Source organism: Bactrocera dorsalis, chromosome 2, assembly GCF_023373825.1.
Source record: "Bactrocera dorsalis isolate Fly_Bdor chromosome 2, ASM2337382v1, whole genome shotgun sequence".
NCBI lineage: Eukaryota > Metazoa > Arthropoda > Insecta > Diptera > Tephritidae > Bactrocera > Bactrocera dorsalis.
Window position 1 is genome coordinate 60,617,169 of NC_064304.1, and position 12,222 is coordinate 60,629,390.

At 34.8% G+C, this 12,222-nt stretch overlaps 1 protein-coding gene across 19 annotated transcripts in view; it reads right to left on the reverse strand.

Annotated features, from left to right (window-relative positions):
- Nucleotides 1-12,222, reverse strand: part of LOC105233177 (zinc finger BED domain-containing protein 4) — a 454,786-nt gene that overhangs the window by 264,949 nt on the left and 177,615 nt on the right. For all 19 annotated transcript variants that reach the window (XR_007421869.1, XM_049449889.1, XM_049449886.1 and 16 more), the window contains one exon: nucleotides 4,136-4,275. Coding sequence is in view for 14 of the 19 variants with exons in the window: in XM_049449889.1 (XP_049305846.1) it covers nucleotides 4,136-4,275 (140 nt within the window). In the remaining 5 variants the exon portion in view is untranslated. The remainder of the gene's footprint in view (nucleotides 1-4,135; nucleotides 4,276-12,222) is intronic.

Genomic DNA, 12,222 nt, shown 5'->3' on the forward strand with positions numbered 1-12,222 from the left:
CTCGCCCTGGGAAAACAATAACTAATGTCATCTTAAAATTCAAAACTTGATTTGTCATTGGGTTAAAGCACAGCACCGTCTTCGTCAGAACTTGGGGACGAATAGCTGATTGCAAATTGTGATATGAAATTGATTGATTCCGTTTTGAACTATACAACATTACACCAACACATCTTTCGCAGACTTCCCATACTTTGTCCCGATCTCCAAGTTTTAAGCCAAAATACGCGAAGTATACTTTTTTTACAAAGCCCATAAGTTGTTGCTTTAATACCACATACTTACATACATACATAGGTACATAAGTATGTATTCGCCAAATATAAGTATAACACAAATTGTCAGACGAATTCACAACTCCGTACAAACGATATGGCACTATATTGAAAATCTATAAAACAGTTAACACGTATTTACCACACCACTTTCAATACTATCGGAGCGCGAACGTTCAGGATACAACATGTTTATGTTTGCTAATTTTCCTCGAACAGGATCTTTTTTATTTAGAAAGTAATGGTAGTTATGGCCTGTATACATTTAAAAACAGTAATCAAAATAAAAATGCATCTACATCCATACATACATATTTATTTATGACTTCAAATTAGCCAAAACAAAAAACCTTCTTTATTTCTTTTAAAATGAAATTTGCGTTTTGCAAAAAAACTGACGTTCTGGAATTTTTTGAATATTTTCATAGTTTTCAGAATATCTAAATACATATGAATCGGTTGAAACAAGAAAAAACGTTAACTTCGGTTGCACCGAAGCTAAATACCCTTCACAGGTGCATTTCTGTTAGTAACTACATATGTACATATGTGTTCAATTTGTATGGAAGTTATATGCTATAGTAATCCGTTCTGAACAAGTTTATAGAGATTACATTGTTGCCTTAAAAAATAATCTATACCAATTTTCGTGAACATATCTTGTCAGATTTGAAAGTTGTCCATACAAGAACTTCATTCCGATCGTTCAGTTTGTATGGCAGCTATATGTTATAGTTAACCGATCTGAACAATTTCTACGGAGATTACATTATTGCCTTAGAAAATAACCTGTGCCAACTTTTGTGGAAATATATTGTGAAATGTGCAAGTTTTCCATACGTTCTGAGTGATGTTATGCTAAAAAATGTCAAACTTTAAAATGGAAATGTCAGATTGCACCTGGCAACACTTAGTGTTGCCTAGTCCAGAAATATATATAGCAGTCTACGTACAGCTCATCGTTCCATCAAATGCGATATTCGCCGTGGCCAACGCGCAAAGGACCATAAATCTTTCGCAGAACTTTTCTCTCGAAAACTCGCAACGTCGACTCATTGGATGTTGTCATCGTCCATGCTTTTGCACCATATGTTGTTGGTGTTGATACTGGCTCCTAAATAGATGAAGCTATCTACAACTTCAAAGTTATGACTGTCAACAGTGACGTGGGTGCCTAGTCGCGAGTGCGACGACTCTTTGTTTAATGACAGGTGATCTTTCGTCTTGCCCTCATTCGCAACCCATTTGCTTTGCTTCCTTATTCCGTCTGGAGAAAGCAGAACTGAATATCAATATCATCGGCATACGCCAGCAGCTGTACACTCTTATAAAATATTGTACCTGCTCGATTAAGTTCTACAGCTCGAATAATTTTCTCCAGCAGCAGATTGAAGAAGTCGCACGAAAGACAGTCGCTTTGTCTGAAACATCGTTTGGTATCGATCGGCTTAGAAAGGTCCATCCCGATCCTGACGAACTTTAGTGTTGCTCAACGTCAGTTTACACAGCCGTATTGGCTTTTCGGTGCTGTCAAAAGCATTTTTCAGATTAACGAAGAGTTGGTGTGTGTCGTTTCTCCTTTCACAGGTCTTTTCCAAGATTTGGCCAATGGTGAATATCTGATCAGTTGTTGATTTGCCAGGTCTAAAGCCACACTGATAAGGTTCAATCAGTTTGTTGACGGTGAGCTTTAATCTTTCACACAATACGCGATGTTGAGGAGGCTTATCCCACCTAATCACTTCCTTGGGTTTTACAAGAGTATGCTCCGGCTTGAAACCTTCTGCTAGTCGCCGCATTTTTTCGTAGAATTTTCGAGCATTACTCCTGTCGGCCAGCTTATCAAGCTCTTCAACCTGATCGCTTCCCTCTTCAATTAACTGTATCTATCCAATGGTCGATCGTAATGCTGCGAGGTAGGCAGTCTGTTTTCTATCCGCTGCGACACGGCAGTCCTCGTCGTACCAGCTGTTCTTTTACATTTTCCGAAAACCAATGGTTTCGGTTCAAGCTGTACGTAAGGAGTTTGAAATGCGTCCCATAGTTCCCTTATACCTAGTTGTTGACGAGTGCTCTCAGAGAGCAGGAGTGCAAGTCGAGTAGAAAATCGTTCGGCTATCTATTGTGATTGCAATTTCTCGACGTTCAACCTTCGTTCTGTTTGTTGGCGTGCGTTGTTTGCTACACAGAGGCGGGTGCGAATCTTGGCTGCAACAAGATAGTGGTCCGAGTCGGTATTAGGACCTCAGATCTCACGCACGTCTAGAACATTGGAGACGTGTCTTCCGTCTATCACAAGATGAAGGTTGGTGGTTTTTCGATCTGGAGACAGCCAGGTAGCTTGATGTATTGTCTTATGCTGGAAGCTACATAGGCTGCTATATATATTTCTGGAATAGGCAACACTAAGTGTTGCCAGGTGCAATCTGACATTTCCATTGGAAAGTTTGACATTTTTAGCATAACAATACTCAGAACGTTTTGTCATTTAATCGTGAATTGTTTTATTTACAGGGAATTAAAAAATTCATCTCGGCCAAAAAATGGAATTAACTCGTGAAAATTTTCGTGCCATCATTTTTCACAACTTTCGACGTGGATTATCACGACAAGAGTGCATCGATGAACTAAAATCTTTGTATGGCTATGAAGCACCATCTTATAGCACTATGAAAAACTAGTACAACGAATTCAATCGTGGCCGACGCTCGCTCAAAGACGAATTCCGTGTAGGTCAAGCCAAATCCAACGAAAAAAAAAACTTTTTCGTTGATAAATATGCCTATTTTCATTATTAGGCCAGAAATATATATAGCAGCCCACGTAGTACCACAGATAACCATATTTCTTGCTAAGGGGAAGTCGATAAGCCTCAACCCATTTGGGGATGCTTTTCATAGGAGATATCTTTCGTAGTACAAAAAAAGTTGTAGCTCTTAGATGGGGGTACTCGGACCACTGCCACGCCCATAAATTGCCATTACTCGAAAACATAGAAAATGCCATAAATATGCAGCAAATTAAGATATAAAGCTTTAATTTGCTTCAGAGGACCGCAGTACCAAAGAGCACCTGTGGACAAATTTTTTTGGAAAAGTGGTCGTGGCCTCGCTCTCGGGCGCGATGGCATAAAATGCCTCTGAGCTATAGAAAGTTAAAGATAAAAATTCACGATTTTTATGTATTTTCAATGGAAAATTTTATATGCCTTGTTCCAGTCCTTAATGTTAATATTAAGGGCTCAAATTTTCAGGGAATTTTTTTTAGGGTATTTCCAAGGAAATTTCATGACGGGATTGAAAAAAATGAATAGTTCAAAAAAAAATTGATGTTCGTAAGGCCGAATACATACATCTATAAAAATTTTATAAAACCTTACATAAAAAGCCGAATATCTCGCGAAGTATTAATGATAGCGATGTTGACCTCCGACATTTTTTATATCAAATAAAATTTCCTACAAATTTGTCATGAATATTTTTTCTATAGTTCTTGACGAGATATATAGTATACAAAAAATGCGAATGAGTTACGACTTTGTTGCACTTGACACTTTTGTAGAGTGAACAATTCTGAGAAATATGCGTCTAAAGTCAAAGTGGTGACATAAAACACCTCTGATCTGTAGGCATTTTAAGATAAAAAAACACGATTGTAGTGTATTTGCTATGGAAAAATTTTACATGCCTTGGTCCAGTTCTTAATGTTAATATTAAAAGCTAAAATTTTCAAGGATTTTTTTTGGGGGTATTTCCAAGGAAATTTCGTGACGGGACCGAAAAAAATTAATAGTTAAAAAAAACACCCTAATATACATATATACATAGTATATTGTACTTAAAAGTATAAAATTCGCTTACCTTGCTGTACAATACGATCTTTGTTTGGATCCGTCCAACTAATAAACGCAACTGCGTACCAATCACCTATTTGTGGGCCTTCAATTAAAAAATGTTGTTGTTTTTCATTGGACTGAAACTGCAGACTGTATGTTTTAGATCTGAAAATAAAAATTCCTCTATTGATGCTTTTTTTATACTAAAGTATTAACATTAAGAAAGGTTTAAATTCAGTTCCTAAGTTGAAGAGTTTCTTTAAAACGAGGAAAGACGAAGAGACCGTATCGGAATAAAACTAAACTTTGCAGAAATAGTTGTAGATCCTTGGTGACTTAGTGAAACTTTAAGTGTACTTTTACTTGAAGTATCGGTCAGTATCTGAGTTTTTTACAGGGTTTCACTGAACGAAAATCGGCTAGGTTCAATAATTTTTTTCATATAAAAAATGAAATATTTTGCTCAAAATTTTTATTTTTCCAAATATTCATATGTACAAAGATTTTATGAAATGTTCAAAGTAAAATGTTTAAGATCTTACGACATGATTTCCGGCCGTCCCTTTTAACAGAATCATCGAAAGTAAAAAAGTAAATATGTAGATGCTTTTATTGGACGAAGGAAAAACCATACAAAAGTGAAATATGTACTTTTGAAGCCGTTTTTACAAAAAAAAGCAAATTTTGGTGATTGTGCATTTAAGAATTGTCTAGGATAAGAATGTCTATTTGTTTTTTCTTTATACATACTACTTGCTCGTCTGGATGGATTTGGTACATTTTTCACAAATGGAGTGTTAAAGTGTGGCACATCTCACTTAAGAACTGTGAAAATTTTACTAAAAATTTCAAAGCCTTTTACTCCAGTATATACGACTGACTTTAAATTAAAAAAATAATTAAAAAATAAGTAAATGTATATTCAAGTAATAACTTTATCGCCTTCTCATTGTTTTTTAGGCCAAAATTTTCTACAATCAATCCAAACATAATGCAATGAAATTTCTGAAGTTTGGGACCCGCCTCTTAAAAAAACACCCGAACGAAAAAAGACAATAGCGTCAGATGAGAGACCCCAAATTGATGGCGGTAACTGCACACGTAATAAAGATTACGATTTAGGGACATGCATCTTTAATGTCCCGTCCCTTAATTGGGAAGGTGTCCAAGCTCAGCTAGTTTATGTCCTCTTAAGAGGACACGTCCAGAGATGTGTAGGTCTTTGTGGCACTTACCATAGCCGCCATATAAGATGTCTTCTATGAGCGCTTGGAGCGCACCTATGAGAGATGCCCCGCCACGATGTTAAAATCGTGTTTGGCAACTTTAACGCCAGGGTGAGCACAGAAGGTATCTTTGACGCAATGTTCGGTAAATTCAGCTATTATGAAGAGCAGCCTCAAATGGGTTGAGGCTGATCGACTTCGCCAGGGCGCGAAAAATGGTTATATGGTGTATATGACTACAGCACACGAAAATACATACGCTTCGAAGTTCCAGTATTGACTCGGACCACGATCTAGTTGCAGCAAAGATACGTTCCCGCCTCTGTGCAGAAAAAAAGTACAAGTTTCCACGACGAGAAGCTGTAATCACAACAGACAGCAAATCGGTATAAAGGAATGGAATAGATACCGAAAATTCTATAAAAAGATGTGGCGACTAACGGAAGGTTTCAAGACCGGAGCATACGCTTGTAGAACCGTCAGAGGTAATCTTGTGACTGATGCCCAGATCATACTGAAACATTTCTCCAACCTGCTGAATGGCAGTGAAAGCATAACGTCAGGAGAAGGCGGATCCGATTCCCCAATCGAGGACGATGGAGCAGACGTTCCATTGCCTGACTGTGAAGAAGTTCGAGTAGCAATTACCCTCCTGAAACACCTCAAAGCGATGGCGGCCGTTGGATTGCCGGCCGAGCTATATCAAACACGGCGACGAAGATCTAATAAGGATGGTTGGACGAATTAAAGTATGCTCTGCCAAATCCGCAAAAAGTCAGACCCAGCAATCTCATATAAGGTTCTATCGAGCTTATTGTATGAAATATAAAAGTCCACCTTCAACTGATTGATCAGTGTGTCCTTAGGCCTGGAAAATCAACAACTGACCAGATATTCACCATGCATCAAATCTAAGAAAGCACCCTTGAAAAGAGGATCGACACACATCATATCTTCGCCGAAAGCTTTTTTCAAAACGAAATATTTCCTGTCATTCAGCAAACAGACATCCCTCTCGAGAAGTCGTAGATCTTTGCGCTTATCTTTGAATCAGAAACGGTAGATTCGAAATCCAACACAGAATAACTATTGCCAAGAGGTTTTACTTTTGCCTGAGTAGGCAATTCCTTCCTTTGTTGTTAAATTTGTTTTCCTTCAATTTGCGTTTTTTGTTGTTTTCTTGTTTTGATTGTTTTCGTTTTCGGACCCGCAAATGGTGAGCGCGAGTTATATGTACATACATGTACATATATACATATATATATATATATGTATATATATTAGGGTGTGTCATTCTGAGGCAACCTTTTTTTTCATCTGAAAAACAGGCTCAAAACTTTCGAAAATGTGTAAAAAAAAGTCACTCAAAAGATGAGGTCTTAATATTAATACTAAGAGGTGCCTATTTAAAATTTTCTGTTTTCCATATAAATTACATGGAAAAAAAATCATTTTTTTTTGTGGTGGTTATTGTGCGGAGGTTTTATATGTGCCCCGATAGCTGCCAGTAGGAATGGTAAACTCGATTCCGATTCTACTCGAAAATCGAGTTTTCTCGTAAAATAATCGATTTTTCGGAATCGATCTCCAGTAGTCGGAGTCGATTAAGAATCGGTTCTTGACATTCGAAAAATCGATTATTTTAGATGTTAAACATGTAATACAAAATAATGCAACAACAAACAATGAAGACACTTGTTTGTCAACAACATGTGCAGCAACAATGCTGTGATAAAATAACATTCATCGGCGATCAGGACAACCGCCAAATCACCTGACAAATGTCTGTAGCTAATGTTGTTGTTGTCATAGCAGTAATGAACAACCAATGAGCGACCGTTAAATGGTCCGAAAATATTTGTTTACTCACTACTATAAATAGGCTAAGGAGTTAGAAATAATTTTGTATTTAAGTTTCGGATGTTAATGAATAAAGTCATATTATTCTTATTCGCAGTTCGTGGACTTATTTTTCTTTAACTGGCGCAGTCGGCTACTGCTATAGCCTAAAAGTGTTGAAAACGAAGGTGTTTAAAATTTATACCGCAGAAACAACGCAGGCATTAGAAAGTTAATTTTATAAAAAAATTTAAACAATTAAACAAATAAAAAGTGCTGAAAACAGAGGCATATTTTTGCTGCAGAAACAGCACACACAGTGAACATTTATTAAATAAAAAAAAAAAGAAAAATATAAGAAACTGTGCGAGTGCAAAAACTTTGAACAAATTAAATTCACATTATAAAGTTTATAAAGCTAGTGAATCAACCGAAATACTTTTTACCACGGTGAACCTTAAACAAAGTGAAGGCAAAAAGTTTTTGAATCAAATAAACAAGTTTTTTTTTTTTTTTAAATACATTTAATTTTTAATCTATTTTAACAACGCTACCATGGCTCAATGTCTTAGTGCGATCACAAGGCTTTTGGCCCAATCAGCGGCGCTGCAATCAACATCCTTAAGAAATAAAATTGAAAGGGATTAAAAATATTTACCCCTTTCAATGGTGAATCGAAAATGCTACCTGCATTTACTCAGTTGATCGAGTTAGGGTTGTCGAAAAAATATCGATACATCGATATATCGATATACTCGTAATTTTTTCAATGTAACAATATTTTTGAGCGATATTTATTGTTTCGATATATCGAGGTATCGATATAATATTATAAGTATTGAAAAGGCATAAAAACGATATTTTTATGACCAAAAAATTTCTAAAACCTTTTTTATACTAACTGTTTAATCCAAACTCCCACAAATTTCATAAAGTAATAGAAGCGTAATGCAGAGGAATATCAATCGCCCCAACGTCACTCAACAGGTGAAAGAGGAAAAAAAGAAAAGATGTTTTCCCGCGTTTTTTACAAAAGAATTGTGGGCACACTGTTCGTCAATTATTCTTCTTAGAAATTCACAGTTTCAACTGAATACTTAATTCGTAGTTTCTAGAAGCGTCACTTATTGTTCAGACACCAAGAAGAGTGAAAGTGTTCAAAAATTAATAAAAAAATAATAAGTACAAGTGTTGGCTTTAATAAAAGTAATCTTCATTTTTACTGCAATAACCGAACTGTCAAAAGAAATACGTTTAGAACATAGGCGTAGAGGACAACTTTCGCCTGAACTCAGACCCACTCGCACTACCATAATTCCAAAATCTTCGCCGTCGTTGTGGTCCGGACATGAAAAAATTATGATAGATATTGCTGCAGCTTCAGCAAACTCTTTACTTTCAACTTCAACCAGTGATGGTATGCCTAGCGAACTAAAGCAATATCTAGATCAGCCTGTAATACCCAGAAAAGGGAATCCAACAAAATTCTGGTTTGATTTTCGTCATTTTACTCCAGTCTTTTCCGACATTGCTCTAAAGTATTTGATATCGCCTGCGTCTTCGGTTTCCTCGGAGAGAGTGGCATCTGCTGTGAATCTAGCAGTACCCAATAACAGAACTCGGCTTACAGCCGAGCACGTAAATCAAAGAGTTTTTCTTATGTCTGTATCGGATAAATATTGGTTTGATTAATAAATAATTAATGTTTTAATTGTTGTTATTGATTTATTAAAAATTATGTCTATTAGTTAGTATTTATCTAGTAAGGTAAGATGATTAAAGTAAATTAGGCCAAATATTTTTTTTCATATCATACCGATACATCGATATATCGATATCGATTTAAAAATATCGATATATCGATGTTGATATATTCATAAATTACCGATACAATATATATCGATACTTTATTCCATTTCCGACATCCCTAGATCGAGTTATGGTGGATTATGAATCACAGAAAGAATTAACTTTTCAAAATGTGTTCGACTTGAAAATACAAGGAGATGCCAAAAATTATTTGCAACTGGACAGACCAGCAGACTAGGATACTTGCAAGAAGAAGTTGAAGCAGCACTTCAAATCATCAAAGGACCAGATGCAGTTAACTAGGGATATAACGTTACTTAGAGTAAGTTCTATTTTAGATTTAAGCAAAAAAGTGAAAGCCATTATAAATGATATAACTGAATTTTGTGCATTTGATGATAATGGTGTAACGATGAGGGAGATTTTTTGCGGAATGTTAATCCAAAGGATTAAACAGTTAGCTTCTGGAACATTTGCATATGCCATTAGAAATATAATTAGTTTAGCCAGTGCTAAGGCTACCATTTATGAATTCATAGGAATGGATGAAGGAAATTTAAATACTTTTTTTTAATAAAGAATAATTCAAAAAACTATCCAAGCATTAAATTTCAAAATCAATTTAACAGCGAACCAAGCTATCAACAAAATAATACAAGTAGTTTTAGGGATCAAAATACTAACAGCAAACCTTCTAGCCAAAATATAGTTACTAATAATAACCTTCATAGGGGTAATAGCGGAAATTTTACCAATCAAGCTTTATTTTCTAATCAATTAAATAGTCAAAGGCCAAATCCTGGCGGTTCCAATAGACGTAATAATAATAGCTATAATAATACACAGCAAACCAGGCAATCAGTTATTCCAATGGAAGTAGTACAGTAATACTGAAGAAGAAAGAAACGATACACAAGAATTTTTTTTTTTAATTAGCCTCGGATTTTACAAAAATATATATAAAAATTACTTTATTTAATAAACAATGGATAGCACTAGTAGACACAGGATCAACTTTAAGCATACTTAAGAAAAGCAGTTTTAATAAATTTGATTTACCTACAATTAATGAAAAAAAAACTATAAAAAAAATTAAATACAATTAATGGCGTGGTCAGTAATCCTAGTAAAAAGGTAATTACACCATGTCCAAATGAGTTTAGTGCTCCACAAAATGCTAGAATGAAATGGATAATGTTGCAATTTAATAAACCATTTGATTTAATACTAGGTATGGATTGGATAGTAAAAAATGTAAAAAGTATAGATGTAGAAAATTTCGAAATTAAATTAGGTAATAATATACGTCTTCCTTTTTTATCAAAAATAATGCAAAATTATGGAGCAGTTATGGAAATTAGTGAAGACCAAACTATAGATTTAAGTCACTTGCATAACCAAGAAAAACAAGTAATTAATAAACTTTTGAAAAAATTTAGTAAGTTAATATATAGAGAAGGTGATAGTTTAACTAATACAAATTCTATTGTTCATGAAATAAGGACTATTAGTAATCAACAAATTAACTCAAGAGTTTATAGATTACCACCAAAACACGAAGAGGAAGTTAGGAAACAAATTAATGATATGGAAGCCCAAGGGATCATAAGGAAGAGAAGAACCAAGTACAGCTCTCCTATTATAGTTGTACCAAAAAAGAAAGATAAGTCTGGTATTCAAAAGTATAGAATTGTAGTGGATTATAGGAGGCTAAATCAACTTACTATTGATGATAAGTATCCTTTGCCTAACATCGACAGTATTTTAGATAAATTAGGTAAAGCGCAATACTTCAGCACCTTAGATTTAGCAAAGGGTTACCACCAGATATTAATGGCAGAAAAGGATATTGAGAAAACAGTATTTGTAGCACCATCTGGATTGTATGAGTATGTTAAAATGCCATTTGGACTCAAAAACGCCCCTGCGACGTTTCAGAGATTAAATAATGAAGTTCTGAGAGAATATATTAATAAAATCTGTGTGGTATACCTGGATGACATCCTTATATTTTCCACCTCTCTAGAAGAGCATGAAATATCCTTACAGAAAATTGTTTCCAAATTACAAGAGCATAATTTAAAAACCCAACCCGAAAAGTGTAGTTTTCTTCAAAAAGAAACTCCTTTTTTAGGTCATATTTTAACGGCAAATGGAATAAAACCAAATCCAAACAAAATCGAAATAATACAAAACTTACAGATTCCAAAAACTGAAAAGCAATTAAAAGGATTTCTAGGTATAACGGGTTATTACCTTAAATTTATTAAGGATTATTCAAAGATTGCGTATCCAATGATAAAGTATTTGAAAAAGGATTATAAAATTAATATAAATGATCCACAATATATAGCAAGTTTTGAGAATCTTAAAGCATTAATATCTTCTCATCCTATTTTAAAATATCCTGAACATGACAAGGAATTTGTTATTACAACTGATGCTAGTGATTATGCGATTGGGGCAGTTTTATCCCATCAAGGACATCCGGTATGTTACATATCCAGGACCCTTAATAATCATGAGCAAAATTATAGTACAACGGATAAGGAATTCCTTGCAATTATTTATGCTGTTACTTACCTCGGGCCATATATATATGGAAAAAAATTTCGCATTGTTACAGACCATTGTCCATGTAATACAAACAGCCATACCGGTAACGCGGACATTGAGAGGCTGCACTCAACCTCGGAATCGATCTCCAGTAGTCGAAGTCGATTAAGAATCGGTTCTTGACATTCGAAAAATCGATTATTTTACGAGAAAACTCGATTCTCGAGTAGAATCGGGATCGAGTTTACCATGCATACTGGCAGCCATCGGGGCACATATAAAACCTCCGCACAATAACCACCACAAAAAAAAATGATTTTTTTTCTATGTAATTTATATGGAAAACAGAAAATTTGAAATAGGCACCTCTTAATATTAATATTAGGTGATCATCTTTTGAGTGATTTTTTTTTACACATTTTCGAAAGTTTTGAGCCTGTTTTTCAGATGAAAAAAAAGGTTGCCTCAGAATGGCATACCCTAATATACATACATGTACATATATACATATATATAAATAATAATTTACAAACATACTTATCATATACTTACACATAATTACTTAAATATAAACACACATACATATAGGTACATGCACAGCTAGCTGAGATGTTAAACATGTAATACAAAATAATGCAACAACAAACAATGAAGACACTTGTTTGTCAACAACATGTGCAGC